The sequence below is a fragment of the Patiria miniata genome, unplaced genomic scaffold (assembly GCF_015706575.1).
Source record: "Patiria miniata isolate m_02_andy unplaced genomic scaffold, ASM1570657v1 HiC_scaffold_17, whole genome shotgun sequence".
In the NCBI taxonomy this organism is placed as follows: domain Eukaryota; kingdom Metazoa; phylum Echinodermata; class Asteroidea; order Valvatida; family Asterinidae; genus Patiria; species Patiria miniata.
The window spans coordinates 1,731,996-1,748,375 of record NW_024037055.1 but is presented as its reverse complement, the minus strand read 5'-3'; the positions used below and the strand labels follow the sequence as shown (position 1 = coordinate 1,748,375).

The 16,380-nt window shown below is 40.0% G+C and overlaps 1 protein-coding gene across 4 annotated transcripts in view; it reads left to right on the top strand.

Moving 5' to 3' along the window:
- Positions 1-16,380, top strand: part of LOC119723353 (probable phospholipid-transporting ATPase IF) — a 39,104-nt gene that overhangs the window by 12,294 nt on the left and 10,430 nt on the right. For all 4 annotated transcript variants that reach the window (XM_038193950.1, XM_038193952.1, XM_038193954.1 and 1 more), the window contains 24 exons: positions 117-245; positions 823-977; positions 1,821-1,885; positions 2,436-2,517; positions 2,904-3,060; positions 3,602-3,683; positions 3,847-3,905; positions 4,393-4,587; positions 5,117-5,286; positions 5,596-5,738; positions 6,192-6,295; positions 6,747-6,860; positions 7,797-7,919; positions 8,407-8,555; positions 8,909-9,062; positions 9,482-9,584; positions 9,968-10,113; positions 10,347-10,406; positions 10,558-10,744; positions 11,378-11,457; positions 11,958-12,023; positions 12,285-12,388; positions 12,612-12,632; positions 13,208-13,373. In XM_038193950.1, coding sequence (XP_038049878.1) covers positions 117-245; positions 823-977; positions 1,821-1,885; positions 2,436-2,517; positions 2,904-3,060; positions 3,602-3,683; positions 3,847-3,905; positions 4,393-4,587; positions 5,117-5,286; positions 5,596-5,738; positions 6,192-6,295; positions 6,747-6,860; positions 7,797-7,919; positions 8,407-8,555; positions 8,909-9,062; positions 9,482-9,584; positions 9,968-10,113; positions 10,347-10,406; positions 10,558-10,744; positions 11,378-11,457; positions 11,958-12,023; positions 12,285-12,388; positions 12,612-12,632; positions 13,208-13,373 — 2,814 coding nt within the window. The remainder of the gene's footprint in view (positions 1-116; positions 246-822; positions 978-1,820; positions 1,886-2,435; positions 2,518-2,903; positions 3,061-3,601; positions 3,684-3,846; positions 3,906-4,392; positions 4,588-5,116; positions 5,287-5,595; positions 5,739-6,191; positions 6,296-6,746; positions 6,861-7,796; positions 7,920-8,406; positions 8,556-8,908; positions 9,063-9,481; positions 9,585-9,967; positions 10,114-10,346; positions 10,407-10,557; positions 10,745-11,377; positions 11,458-11,957; positions 12,024-12,284; positions 12,389-12,611; positions 12,633-13,207; positions 13,374-16,380) is intronic.

Here is a 16,380-nt window from a genome sequence, read left to right as displayed (position 1 = left end):
TGCCATGTACTTCAATGAAGATGAAGAATTAGAATTGTGCAGGGATTTGAAATGACTAGTTGTGAAGTGCGGAAGATTACAAGAGTTAAAGTTGGCTTGTTCCATGCTTGTACCAGGTGGGAGACATTGTGAAAGTCATGATGGATGAGGAGTTGCCATGTGACATGGTCCTACTGTGCTCTCAGAATGAAGACGGGGAATGCTACGTCACAACGGCAAATCTGGACGGAGAAACAAACCTGAAGGTAAACTGAAAAATGTAAATTTAGAGTGTTTGTATTGCCTTTAACTGAGTGAAAAGATTCTTAAAATAATAAGCCAGTTTGGTTTTGTGTTTGTTATAGCGATGTTCTTTTGTACTTTCACTACACTTGTTGATAAAAAAAAATCTTGGAGTTTCTTATCCCAAACTTACTTTTGTTTTGAAATTCCTATTTTTCAAGTAACACAAAAGTTACTCACTTTACTTTAAAAAGTTTCAAATTATGTGCGACCCAACAAAAATTCAGTTCTCGCAGGGTAGGCTGGTTCCTGCTTCCTATCAGAATCAATAGTGTAAGGGGCCCCCCCAGGAACTAGTCTACTCCTTTGACGGATCTATCAGAACGTAAAGAAGCTCCAAAATAAAACCCCTTTTTCAGAGGTTTGCAGATGCCCAAATTTGAAAACGGTAGTTTTCTTCGTTAAAATAAAGTATACAAGTTCAACAGTTATGAGAAGAAAAGAAGCTATACGCCTTGAAGACCACAGACAGTACATCTTTAAAGGTTCCTTGACCTACAACTGCAAAATTAGTGACAATAATTTTCTCTATTTGTTTAGATCTTTCGATCGTTGCCAGACACCGCCTTACTACAAGATGAGGAAGGATTAGACGCACTGTCAGCGATGGTAGAGTGTGAGCAGCCACAGCCGGACTTGTACAAGTTTATTGGAAGGATGAGCTTCTATAGCCCCAGTCAGCAACCCACAGTCAAGTAGGATCATCCACATTTCACAGACCTTTTTCCCAAACTTGGTTCCTCCGATCAGAGTGTTTGAGAGAGAATCACGGCTTTCTGACTGTTCTCATCCATTTTGTGTTGGGAAAGAATGTTGCAGCCTGACATGCTTTTTTCTTCAAATATCATTAAGTGAAGGTCAGTCTTCGCAAAAATGATGATAAGACGTGGATCTGGGACTGAGAAACATTTCCAGATTTGTTAGGAAATGCTAAAAAAAATGTCTTGACTCTCCATAGACTTTGTACACAACCGCTGCAGTGGCGTCAGGTTGCAACATTCTTTCCTTCTAATGCACTACCTGGATTTAGACTAAAAGGATATTACTATGGCTTTTTCCCACGTGCTGCATCTCTTTGGAATTCCTTGCCTGGTGCTTGTTTCCCTCCAACCTATGATCTGTCCTGTTTCAAGAGGAATGTTAATTCCTTCCTTCAGTTTTCCTAAATACCTACTCTTCTTTCTATTTCTCTAGTAGCCCTGTACCTGGAGTGGTTTTAGCCTTGTTCAGAGCAAATGGACATTAAAAAAATTGTCTTGCATACCTATGTTGAAATTGACATGGATCCACTGTAAACGGACATGGGTCTGGTCAAACTCAAGTCAGTCAGGCGTACGGTACCGTTTAGACTAGTACTGATCTGTACATGGGTCGGCCGTAATATTTTTTTCTACAGGGATATTTGGCTTCTCAACCCTGGTCCTGATTTACCAGAGCTGAATTTAAAATGATCGTTTCTCCTTCTGATACAAGCCTGTAGAGTTACTGTTGTAAGAGATTTCGAATGTTGGAATTTCTTTTGTCATTCTTCTTTCTAGATCACTCAGCGCAGAAAATGTGCTATTGAGGGGTTCCCGATTAAAAAACACACATTTTGTGTACGGTAAGTTTGTCAATGCAAGTTGTTTTAGGTATAGAATCTGCCTTTATTTCCTAATGATGCAGAAATGTGTCATTAAAAAACTCTCTCCTAGTTTGAAAGTGGCAACAGTTGCCTTTCAGTCCTGTGAAGACGGCAGAGCATGCTGTCCAAAAACATCGTGTTACCAAACCGGTTCTTTTCACAACCACACACAGTCACAAAAGAGATTTGAATACGCGGCGATACTGCAAACTTGACATCTTTAATTTCCTTTCAGCTAAAAAAAATGAGAGTAAAACAGTATGCTAAAAAAGTGACTATTTGAAAAGTGGAGAGAACTGAAACTGTCCAATTTTTAGACACTAGATGGTTTTGCATACTTTAGTTGACAGAGAAAGCGGAACTCATGGTAATTACATCCCATTTTATGTGCAACTTTTGGGAATGAAATGTTATAACTGTGACTATTGCATTTCTCGCAACAGTGGATTTTGGATTCCAAGCCTGGAAGACTTGAGCAAGTAGATACTTTTGCTGATGACTCCTAAATCCAATCGCTCTTTCTTTCCAGGGGTGGCAATTTACACCGGCAGGGAAACCAAGATGGCCCTCAACTCAAGACAAAAAGGCCAAAAGCATTCCTGTATAGAGAGGTAGGTTCAATTCCTACAAATACACAAGTCACAACCTCAAAAAAAAGGGAAACAAGATACAGATTACATGTCAGCTGGTTTTCAGAAGCAGCACGGGTGGAAAAAGATCATTGCATTTTACTCGTTGATACTGTATGTCAAAATGTTAACTCCAGGTAATTTTGCTGCAAGCGTTTTGTAGCATTCGCAGTAAGTATAAACTTGCCTTTAAAATCATTATTTCTATCATCAGAATACCTGACCTCTAAAGACTTCAGGATCTTCCAAGAACCAACTCTCTATCAGTGACAGTCGCTTCGCACAGTGTACTTGCATACTCTTAACTATCCAAAGTTTTTAAATGAACCCTCAGGATAGTTTTAGGTTTTTGAATGTTTTACCCTCAGCTCAATGAACAAATACCTGGTAGCCATGTTGATCTGGTTGATAGTACAGACAGGGCTAGCAACAGGCCTCAAGTACTGGACCGATCGGCGTGATTTCATGGTGAAATCGTGGTATGTCCGTCCAGTGGCTGAAGCATACGGAGATCTGGTCAGCAGTGTGAGTATATTCCAACCACTCATTTCAGTGATTTCTTGAGACACGTTAAAATCAGCAATTAAGGGTTTCAATTTGTAAAGTGATTGATGTATTTATTGTTGGTCCCCAGAGGGCCAAGCTTGTGTCCTTGTACCTAACTGACTGACTGACTCACCGACTGACTGTCCCTTGTGACTGGCATTAGTCTGGTACCAACTTTACGAGGCTTGCGTATTCATGTATGTCATGTAGCACCTACGTCACATGAGCATTAGTCTGGCCCCACTTGTCCAATGTACTATCAGGATACTTGTGTTGGCAATAAGTCAGGTCTCCATGCGAACGGGGAAAGTGAATTTCAATTTCCATCTCATTACCACTACAGCTTAACCTACAAACTTTTTAGCCATTCCGAATCAATTGAATAGAATTTTGTGCACTCTGGGACCAGCTTTATTAGGTTTGTCGTGTGTTGTTTTTAATGACACCTGCAATGACAGTAATAATAAGGATAAGGCCAACTATTTCAACCAAGGAGTTTTTTGTTCTTTCATTTTGACAGGCAACGGTCATCTTTACAGATTTCTTGTCATTCCTCGTTCTCTTCAACTACATCATTCCAATCTCCCTCTACGTCACAATCGGTGAGTTTCTAGAGAGATTTTTTTTCTTCCAAATGTTAAACGACAATGTTCTAGAAATACTTCAAATGTAGAATTGTTCTATTGCTACTTCTGTAAATCTTTTAACCATCTTTCAGAGAATCCCCTTAATTGAAAGTAATGTCAATTTTCTTCTTGTTTTCAGAGTTACAAAAGTTTTTAGGATCCCTGTATTTCGGCTGGGACGTAGACATTTACGATCCTGTAAGTATATTCCAACGATTCTAGCACTTTTTGTTTATCAAATCTGACTTCTTAAAAATGCTCATTTTTACAATTAAAAGAACTTTCTCAATTTAAAAATTTATGAAGTTTGATTGGAATGTTGTAGAATAATAAATTCATGACAGTGGTTATTTCGTGAATTTGATCAGTGGAGAGTCGACCATGCCTCAATCCTGCAAAATCCTTCATCAATCTCTGTTAAAATGTTGAGACAGTGCGGATGATATCCAGAAGCAGTGCGGATGATATCCAGAAGCAGTGCGGATTATATCCAGTATAATGTAGGCCCCGGTTATGCTTGGCTGAACTAAATGCTTGGTATAGCTAAAGACCTTCATTCATTCCAAATGAACAACACTTTTTTGGCATACATCCTCAAGCCTCCAAAATCCTCCAAAACGGCCTGGTTGATTTTGGAGGTTTGAGGAGGGTTAGGGTTGATGAATTTCTCTTTTTTTTGTAACAGAAAGCAGACCTTCGTGCCAAAGCCAACACCTCAGACTTAAACGAGGAACTGGGTCAGGTGGAGTACATGTTCACCGACAAGACCGGTACACTGACGGAGAACGACATGCAGTTCAGATACTGCTCGGTAGACGGCATCAAATACACAGAGAAGGAGGGCAAACTGGTACCCGGCAACAAATCCATAGCTACTCCTGTAAGTGAACTGTATCAAGTAGTATGGAATCAACCTCGGTCCCATGGTGTCGAGCAGTACACTCCCACTACCTGGTCTCTCACCATGGTATTGGATCATTTGCATGTTCAAATATCTTGCTCATTCAACTTAGGTACAGAATAGTCTGGTGCCTGCCCGTATGCGTTGTCCAGGGTACAGTGAGATCAATTCGGGCGATTCACATTGCAGTGTGCCATCAAGAGTTTTCCACGGAGAGTTCGTTTTTCAAGGTTGCGGTCGACAAAACATGGCCCGTTTGAACGAGTGTCAGTAGAAAACTTGAGCTAATTTGTTATAGATTGGGGCAAAGCGTTCTGCCCCCTTACAAAAAAAACTCCATATTGATAAAACGAAAAGAAAAGGGCAAACTGATACTCGAATCATACGCTTACGAACTTTCTGGCCGGAAAAAGTAACAATTTCAAATGTCCCGCGCTGCGAATTTGTCCTGGGCAAAAAACGTCTGAAACCCAAAGGCAACCTTGTATCTCCATTCAACCCAATGCAGGAGGCGACCAGAGAGTTCCTGCTCTGCCTGGCGCTCTGCCACACTGTTCACGTCAATAAAGACCAAGATGGGGATGAGGTTGATGCACCCAACCCTAATGAGGATTACACGCTGTGGCAGTATGAGGCCTCATCGCCAGATGAGAAGGCACTGGTTGAGGCCGCTCAAAGGTGAGTTGTCATCACAAGTCAGTTACATGTCGATCATGAGTCGGTCACAATTCAGTCACGAGTCAATCTCAAGTCAATCACAAGTCAATCACAAGTCGGTCACAAGTCGGTCACAAGTCAGTCACAAGTCGGTCATAAGCCAGTCACAATTCGGTTACAAGTTAGTTACAATTCATCACAAGTCAGTCACTAGTCAGTCACTAGTCAGTCACAAATCAATCTCAAGTCACCTAGTCACAAGCTATTTAATTAAATATCATTGTTTCATCTTCTGTTACTTACGGCCCTGTGCACTCTTGTTATGTGCAGGTTTGGTGTGGTCCTAACTGCCTCCACTCAGGAGTACATTGAGCTTATGATAGATGGGGACCTGGTTCGATTCCAACTGCTGCACATCTTGGAGTTTGACCCAACCAGGAAGTGCATGAGTGTTATCATAAAGAACCCCGAGGGTATGTATGACCTGTTGTGTTTGGGTATATGACTAGGTATTTGCTATAGGGATTGTACATTTTGGGTTTATTATTGAATGATAACTGTAAACAGTCCAATTTTTAACAGAGGCGCATTTAAAAAAAAAAATTCACTTCAATATCGACTTTTGCCCTCCACTAATGTAAAGACGTAAACACTGTTTATTCAGCACTATCCTGTTAGTTTCAGGAAAAAAATTGGGTGGGGACTCGAACCCATGACCTCCTGCTTAGTGGTACAGACATCTTACCACTCGACTGGGAACTTGCCAGGTTCGGCTGGCTGGTTTGAATCTGCCATAACCTCATGTACCGAAATCAGTCACTTTTAATATGTATGGTGGACTTTTGCATCAGGGAGATGTTAATTCCGGATGATCAATTTGTGTAGTTTACATAATTATTTCCATCTTGTCTTTTGTTTTTTTGAAGGGAATGTGCAAGTCTTATGCAAAGGAGCTGAATCTACAATCCTAGCTAGGAGTGTGTCTGGACAGAAAGATATCACCCTGGATCATGTCAACGATTATGCTGTGGTTAGTACCTTTAAGATGCTTTTACGATGCTTTTACGATGCCTTGTCAAGTTGTTCTTTTGGGAAATGATCGAAATTCAAATTTCGCTTGGCCAGCTCTCATGGCAACTGTCTAGCATGCCTGGAGGAAAGACATTGATAAATTCGGAAAAATTGCCGACATATGGTTTGATAGCTCAGTTTGAAGAGCGCCGTAGTCAATTTCTTTGTTCAACATCATCAAGTTTCTTTCCTCTTTACTTCTTGACTGTGGAACTCGTTGTCAAGATCTTGCTTTCCCCTATCATGAAATATCACAATTCAAGAAAAATATCAACAGACTACTGTCTTTATAACATGCTTCTCTATTTTCTGTTTGTAGTGGCCTTGTGGTTGGCAATTTCCATTGAAAAACGTAGTTGGTTTCCTTTTTAAATTTTGTTTATTTCATGATTTCTGGTTTATTTTGCTAGGAGGGGCTTCGGACGCTCTGCTTTGCCAAGAGGGAGCTGAGTCCTGAAGAGTATGAAGACTTTCACCACCAGCTCCATGAGGCATCCACAGCCCTGGATGGCAGGGAGGAGAAGGTTGGCATGATCATGTTTCATACTAAGTTTCAAGTTTGAAGTTTATTTCATATTAGTACAAAATACAGGTAAATGTACCAGTGCATAGCTTAACCCTAACTGCCCTGAATCCTCCAAAATCCTTTTTGCAAATTGGAGGAATTTGCAGGATTGAGGTTACATGGCAAAAGTGCGTTGCTGATTTCGAAGTACGCACTGTGTCAAGGTCTTGGGCCGGACCTTGTGTTGTTTATGCTCAGCCGTGCATAAATTTAGCCCTTGATTATACTTGACATCCTCCGCACTGCTCCAGGATGTCACTGCCTCTGCCTCAGCCTATTGACAGTCATAGCCGGAGGATTTTGCAGGATTCAGGCAGTGGTCACCCCTCCATGGACCATATTCAAGAAATAGCGGAGGAATTTGCAGGATTGAGGCTATATGCTATTTGTCCATGAGGCCAATTGGAGGATTTTGCAGGATTGAGGCTACATCCTAGCAAAATGGCCTAGGGAGTTAGGGTTAATACTATGAGGAGTTCAGACAATAAACCGAAGCTTGTATTTGGTCTGCCCCCTTCTCAAAGAATACATGAATTCAAATTTTAATTTAATGATCCCGGTTTTACAAAATTAATGAAGATAATGTATAATGGAACAAAGAATTGTTAATAAATTACATTGATTTCCCCAGTCCTGAAAACCAGTTTATACAAATGTCATGTTACGAAATATTCACAACAAAATTTGCTGGAGTTCTATTGTTGTTCAGCTTTTCTGAATTCACAGTACAAGGTTTGAACTGGACGTCACCAGTTTGTATTTGTACACACTTTGGCACTGAGTAGGAACTAGCCCTTATTTTTACAATTATTATGTGTTTCTTGTAAGCTACTTCCAACAGTTGATCCCAACAAAAAGATAAAACAAATATTTGGTTCACACTTTTCTTGTTCAGCTTACCCAAGTGTTCAATAACGTGGAACAGGAACTGCATCTACTGGGTGCGACCGGTGTGGAAGACAAACTACAAGATGGCGTCCCGGAGACCATCGAGGCTTTGCGTACAGCTGGAATTAAGGTAGGCCAGACTAATATTACACAAAAATACAGTGCAGTTGTGTCAAACAACGCACTCCTGATGCAACCATTGATCTCCATGTAAACAATCCAGATAGCTCATTGGGTGTTCAAATTGAAGCCACTATCCGCCATATTACCACTCCCATAACAATGGAATTGTAAACAAATATAAAAATTATTGTAATTTTATTTCCATGCTTACGTTTGTGACTGAATATAATTATTAATTAGAAAACAACAAAATAATCGCCTGAATAATTGATATAAACAATTTTGTACATTTTTTTTTATAAACTTGAAGATATTTGTAGTGTATTTTATTGTACGATTGGAGTGGTATACACTGGTTTCCATACAGCATTTGAATGGGGGGATAGGAAACCAGTGCATAGCTTCATGTTTTTTTACACTGGAGATTGGTGAATACAACTCTTGCTGTCATGTTGATAAAATGATAACCTGATTCAACTGCTGTTTTATGAAAGGTCTGGGTGCTGACAGGTGACAAACAGGAAACGGCGGTCAACATCAGTCACTCCTGTAAACACTTCAAGCCTCACATGCAGGAGTTGATGCTAGTCAAGCAGGCCAATGCGCAGGAATGCGGCGAGACATTATGGCGATTCCTTGAACAGTAAGTCCACTTATTCTTTCCAAAGGTCCAATCTTACACATCCATCATCTAGTAATGGTCAAGGAAATGACAGACTTGGAGTTTTGGATCATTTTTCAGAATCATTAATTAGATAATCATTTGCTCTGTCATGGACATTACATTTTCTTTCACAACGCTGGAGTTGCCAGTAGCATTTCTTTTGGTTGGCAGTTTTGAGGAGGGAACCTTGCTTTATAGTGTAGTTTCATTTTAGCTGTTGCAGCATTGGGCTGTGATTATAACCGATACTAAGTAATGATTAAAACTTTGGGAAATTAGATGAAGTGATGGAAAAATTAATTGGACCTGAGTTTTCCTTTTTCTGTTTTCAGAATGAGAGCCGAACCCCAAGTGAAGTACGCGATGGTGGTTGACGGTCCGAGTTTATTCCACGCATTGGAACACCACAAGGACACGCTGCGTGATCTGTGCCTTAACTGCGTGGCTGTCTTATGCTGCAGAATGTCTCCACTCCAAAAAGCTGAAGTACGTTGATAACATTCATAATGTTGATCACTCCCCAAATGCAGCTCTAACTATATTTGTATGATACACATGTTTGAAATAAATACATCCTGAAACATTCGGTTGAGGCAGCGTAGTTGGTGGAGCACTAGTGTAGTATTCTTGGCGTTGAAGGTTTAAATTCTGCTCTTGTAAATTTTCTTTTTACGGCCCTAATATCGAGACATTGAACTGGTGACTTCTCCTTTTTAAAAATGTTTTCCTAGAGTTTTAAAAATCGCTGTATAATTTCATTCTGAACAAATGTATCACACTGATCTGCCATTAATAAAAGAAAACACCTCTGTGAAGATCCCTTTAAATATCACTGAGGATTTCTAGTGAAACTTATATTTTTTTTTACCTATTGGGACAGTGATAGTAATGATTTGTTGTTTTAGGTTGTCAAGCTGGTGAAGTTCTCTGACAGTCGACCAACTACCATGGCTATCGGCGATGGCGCCAACGATGTCAGTATGATCCAAGAAGCTCACATTGGTCTTGGTAAGTTTACGTTTTGTAATTCAGGTTTTTGTTTGCTTTTTTTTCACCTAGACAACTGTCAAGTCTCATCTAAATCACTTGGCTGTGGCTAGGGTCTAGGTCTTCGTCCATTACAGCAACATGGGAACATGCTGATAATAGACTTAACTGTAGCTCTGGAAGCCAGTTTTGTAAAAAGGGGTCAGGGGATGGGGGGGGGGGGGGGGGGGGGCAAGCCACCTTACCCCACTTGCCTCTCTCCACCCAGGAGTATAAATGGGGACTGCTGTTAGCTGGGAGAAATTGTAGATGGACACATATATTGATAGATGCATTAGACAGGACTCACATTTTTTTCCTTGCTATTGCCTTATACTTTTGTTTGTTGGTCTTTTTTTTGCAAGGCATCATGGGTAAGGAGGGTCGACAGGCTGTCCGATGTAGCGACTATGCATTCTCTCGCTTCAGGTTTCTTATAAGGGTGCTCCTAGTACACGGAGCGTGGTACTACAACCGCATTGCAATCACTGTACAGTACTTTTTCTACAAGGTGAGTTGTTCATCATAAAGTTGTGTTGGGTTGTGTTGGGGTTGTGCTGGGTAGGGGTGGGCTGGGGTGAGCTGGGCTAGGCCGGGCTGGGCGGGGCTTGGTTTGGGTTGGTTGGATTGAGCTGCAGCTACCAAAAGTGCACATCGTGCATAAATTATTGTTAAAATCACAAAAGTGATTATTGAATCTCGGCACTCTATCCTAACTGTTCATCCCATTTTGTCTTTTTGCAGAATATTGCCTTCATCACCGCTCAGTTTTTCTACGCCTTCTATTCTGCCTTTTCCGAGCAAGTGAGTAGACCGAGACTCAACTAAATTCATTGAAGCTTCTCCCAGGACTAACCCTTATTTTGTCAGAGAAATGTTTTACAAAGAGAAAGTGTCATTTTCAGACGCACTCCCTTATTACCACATTATTTGTCTTAAATATCTCCTTTTCTAGACTGTGTACGATAGCTTCTCTCTGACACTGTTCAACATCACCTACACCTCCCTACCCATTCTCATCTATGGTATCGTGGAGCAGCATCTCTCCAGCGAGACGCTGGTCAATAACCCGCGGCTCTATCGGGAGATGCGGCAGAACGCCAAGCTGACATGGATTCAGTGCATCTACTGGCTTGTGCTGGGTAAGCTGATCTGGTTCCCTGACCTGTACACTTGCTTATTTCCTGCTTGAAAATTAGTCAGGTTCCTTGTCTCTCATTAAGCCCTGTTTGAAACAGGTTTTGTTTTTTAATGGCTACGGCTATGCACCATAGTGCAGCCATTGCAAAAATCAAAGCCATTGCCACAAAATGCAGATTTTGAACATAGGTTTTGCTTATGTCCGAATTGACCATTTTGGTCTATGGCTATGGATTATCACAACAGCCATAGCCTTTAATGCCAGATTCAGCCACAGCCTTCTATATTGGATACCTGTTGCAAGTATAATTGCCAGGAATAGCCATTCAGACATGGGCTGACTTGTTGATTTGGCTGTCAGCAGGACTGGGCTCCTGACTTTAATGAATAGCTTTACTATACTAAATGGACTCTGACCATTTTGTGCCCAGACTAGACACTAATCACTTGCTCCTTGTTGTGTGACCTGTAAATAAAACTGATTCCCTGACTCCAATGAATGGCTTAACAGTACACAGTAAACCATGACTATTGGGTACCCTGACTATACAACCTAAGATGTCTCACCAAGCCACTCTGCAGGAAATTATCCTTTTTTAATGTCAACGATTTTGATTGTTTCCATTTGTGTCTAGGTACGGTTCATGCCTTAGTCATTTTCTACTTCTCCATGTTGCTCTTCAAGGATGATGCATCGCTGTACCAAGATCAGAAGGTAAGGCATTTGTTAAACATTTTTTTTTTTAATCTCTATATTTTTAGTACGGTTGCTATGACTTCAGTTGTTGAAATTCAAATGTTACAGAGCTCAAAAAGTTATGGTTAATTTTATTTATAAAAAAACCCTAAGATCTGGGCCCGATTTCAAGGCTCTGCTGACTGTTTGCGAGAATTGCTGCTAACTATATAGCTGAAATTCTGTGCTAACTGTTAGCGTATTTCATGAGTTCGCAAGGAATGTAGGCTTGAGCGCATGCGTACATCCTGTAAGTAAGGCAGTTGTGCTTACAGGGCTAGTGCAGAATTTCCTTTCTAGCTCAGTAAGCACAGCATTGAAGGCTGCAAGCGCAGAATCCGGTGAATCCATGAAATTGGGCCGGGTTCTAGTGCGGTGTAGAAAGTTTTAATCAAGTGGATAGGTTAAGCGGTCCAGGCTACTTTTGGAGTCCTGTTAAAGCTGTTTTCTTGACGTACTTGTTGCCGTTTTGTTCACAGAGCATGGGCAACTGGTGTTTAGGAACCATTCTGTATACCTGCTGTATCCTCATCGCTAACATCAAGGTAAGTGTGAGACAGTCAAGATACAAATTCAAAACTTTTGAGGTTTGTATTCTGACTTATGACTGATTTGAGATGATTTAGGATTGGTTTGAGATGACTTGTGATTGACTTCAGATGACTTGTGACTGACTTCATATGACTAACGATTGGCTTGAGATGTCTTATGATCGACTTGAGATGACTTGTGATTGATTTAACATGATGACTAGCGATGGCTTGAGCTGACTTACTATTGACATTTTGTAATTTTTGGAATTTCAGCTTGGAATAGAGACTCGATACTGGAATTGGATTGTCATTGGTTCCATGGCGCTCTCCATCTTAGGCTACCCGATACTTACCTCCATCTACACAGCTTTCATATGGTATGTACAGCTGATTAATATCATGGTGAAAGTTACAGGCAGTCAGTGCACTATGGTGTGATGTTGACAGGTTTATTTAAAGGCAGAGTAAATCATTTGCATATATCCAGAAAGTAACCGACCAAATTATTGTTAAAAAGCATATTGATCTGTTTGTTTGTTTCAAAATCCATAATTTCTAAATCTCACTAATTGTTCTACCTTGACTGATTTTTTTCCTCAGGTACAAAGTGCTTGGTGGATGGTAAGTGACTTTCTGCTTTTTTCCCCCAACTGTCTTAACCGTAAATATGGTTGGACACAGACAAGTTAATGTCAATAAAGTAATTTGATTGTTGAGAAGATTGAAGAAAATTGTTACTTATACTTCCCCCAAAAGACATCGCAACCATAAGTTGAACTTAAGACAAATACATGCTTTACACACAGATCCACAGTTATATGCATGCATGTGGTATGATTGCTTAGGCCAGTTTGTGGCGTCAGAATTTGAGTTTACAAGGATTTGAGTTTACAAGTATTCTTTTTTAGAAGCAAAAAATGCTCTTTTTTCACTTTGACAATAGATTAATTCATTAGGCCCTGGTGATGTTTCGTCCAATTACAGCTCTGATACCAAAACCAAACGTCAGTGGCATAAAAATCTTTCTTCTTATTGTCTGTGAATGTACTAAGTAATTTGTAAAATTGGTTACGGATTCCCGATCCCATTATCTGAAACTGGTGCCTGACATCAGTGGTTGGGTACTCGGGTCCCCGGCTCCGATGCACAGCCCTGATACACACATTCAGTTTTTCCCTGTGATGCTTGTTCTTCAGGGATTTCTTTGACTCGACCGACCCCTACTACGTCTTCTTCATGTCTCTCAAGAGCTGGCCTGTCTGGTTCGGCATTCTCCTCACCATCGCAGCCTGTTTCCTTCCCGACTTCGTCTACAAGACCTGCCAGCTCTACTTCTTTCCATCAGAGAGCCAGGTTGCCAATGTAAGTCTAAATTTCATGAAGATATTTGTGTCTCTTCCCGTGACTGAGAACTTTCTTTTTTTGTTAAGTTGTTGCCCGCGGTTGCCATTAATAGGAGTATCTTGTTTCAGGTTTGGTTTCAGCAGAACTTGTTGGCAATAATCACAAAAAAACGTTCTGCTGAAAAACTTTAAAGGTGTGCTTTGAGAGTTTTACTCTCAAGAAAGTTGAACAAGCGATGCAAATCTAGTCAGACTTGGAAAACGATGATTACTACTATAATCTAACAAGTGCTGCACTGAGAATGCCTGCTCATGTTCAGCTTGCTTGACAAGCACCTTGAGAAATATACCACTGCCGTTATGATTTTCAAGAGCATGTGTTTTTTCCAGAGATAGATTTTGGTCCTTGCTGGGATGTCCATGTATACTGATTTTGGGCTGGCCTGGCTTTGCCTGTAGACTGATAAGCTAACCTTTAGGACAGGCAACGTCTTCAAAACTTTCACAGTTTTAAGCGTTGCTTTGCACTGTGACATTATTTTTCCTGTTGGCTGCCTAGCCTAGTTCTTGAATACACATACTGACAGAATGCAGCACCTTTTTTGTGTGTGTTAATATTGAAATCAAGTTGACCCCTCATTAGAGGTCATCAAAACAGTGACAGACAGGCCGTTGCCTGACTCTATATCTGCGTGAGCTATTGGGGCAGTGTAGGGACACAGCATCTACTACTGCAGTCTACAGAATGTTATGAAGCATGTGACAAAATGTCTTTGTTATGTATTGAGTATGATACACAGCGTGTCTCAAAAAAAAAGTAGCAGTCAGACAACATTTTTTTCCTGAGGAAACTAAACTATGGGACGATAAAGTGTTTCTTTACCCTTGGTTGGTCTGTGTATTTGGACCTTTTATTTAAAAGTTACGGCAAAGCTTGTTAAGACTTTCAAAATCTGTTTGGGCCACTTGTCAGATTATCTGGTATCTAATGAAAGGCATTCACACACCTTCTTGGTATGTGAATGCATTTCATTAGATACAAGATAATCTGAAAAGTGGCCCCAACTTGGAATTCAAGTCCTTTCATTTAATTAGCTGTATCTCTGGACTGGGTTGTCCAAATGAGATGGGATAAAGACCATACTATACCTTAAGATTCTATAGATAAGATTTGCAAAGAGAGAGTGCTAGTATTTTTATTATTTATAGATTGAGCGTTATGTTTTTTGAGACACGCTGTACATGGACCTGACTGGAAATATTTTGTGGGAAACAAATTATTTCACCTCATTACAAATCACAAATGGCCTACACAGGTTTTATTCATCATAAATTTTGCCTTTACATTGGGTCTTTACATTGTCATTCTTAGCGCTTGAGCGTCCTTCAATATTTTCGCTTTTTGTCATTTTTCACTATTTTGGAGATACTCCTATGTAGAGTCCTCGGGAATTTCCCATCAATGCACGCCGCGCCTGTATGGCACAGATGCTTTGAATCATATAGTATCAGAAACCATGCACAATTTCATGATTTGCGATTTTAGAGTTTAGAGTTCGCACACTTCCGGTCATTGTATCTTCCCGTCATTGTATCTTCCCATCATTTTATCTTCCCGTGAGAAAAGGCTATGAAAAAAATTATTCTGACTCGTCAAAAGTTTTGTGTTAAACCATAAGTCCCTGTACATGTACCCCACCAAACCGCCCTACCTTCACCGCCCTAAACCGCCCATTTAGCATTCATCGGGGAATAAAATACAATGTAATACAATGTAATACAATGTGATACAATGTAATACAATGTAATACAATGTAATACAATGTAATACAATGTAATACAATGTGATACAATGTAATACAGTGTAATACAATGTGATACAATGTAATACAATGTAATACAATGTGATACAATGTGATACAATGTAGTACAGGTGCTAATGGGTTAATGCCATGGTAGATGTTCACAGTTTTTCACAATTTCATAGCTCTTATAAAATCCTCTTGTAGTGCCTATATTTTTCCCAGTTTTAAAAAGTAAATTTTCTCAAAATGTTTTCCTCCTGTGATATCTGTTCATGTAACAATTTTTTAAAGTGTACTTTAAAAAGAAAGTACCAACGAAAATGCAGCTGTCCACTATTGGTGAGTCCACGTATGATAAACTAAAACATTTCCCTATCCAGAACACCTCCCTGCCCCAATGTGCGTAACTGGCAATTACGACACATACCTCTCTAACTTCCGACACTTTTATCTTGCCAGCCAACACCGTTATGTCAAGGAAATACATACATCTTGAAAGAGTTTCGGCTACCTTGGTCACGTCGGGAAAGAAGCACAAGTCGACAGGACCTTGTGTCTCAAATCAATTAGTTTTGCTCTCAAAAAGCACTAAAAACAAGTCCAAAAGTAAGAGAAGAACAAGGTTGCACATTTGAATACTGCTTGAAGCTGTCAAAGTTTGCATTTTGCTTCACTTTTTTTTTCTGCGGCAAATGCTTTAAATGGTCATCCTTCATGTGCAATATAGCTTTAAGCTTTTTCAAACTTGTTGGTGTAGGATTGTTCTTGAAGGAAAAGTCTCTGTCTGTACTATTTTTTAGCCCTCTAGACTTCTGGACTCTGCTCTGGGCAATAATATGGGACCATTTTAAAAAGGCTTATCCATTAATCATGCTTGCATACATACAGCTGGCAATTTTGGAAGCAACATATTCTTAAATTTATTTTGTCATGTAACCCCTGACCTTTCTAAATGACAGGCACATCCTACTTTGGAGAAAAAGTAAATACTTCCAAGTGAAGAAGAAAATCACTCCTGCTATATCTTGCCCCAAATTATTGTAAAGTAGTTTATGTCATTTCTTAGGCATTCGTACTGTGCACCATATATGTTCGTAACTTTAGTTTTCAAATTAGGTTTTGCCCTTCACCAACGTATAAACACTGTATACTCAGTGTGTCACCTAATAAATGAAAGGTTTGCGGAAACACCATGTGCAAGTAATTTCTCAAATAAGAGAA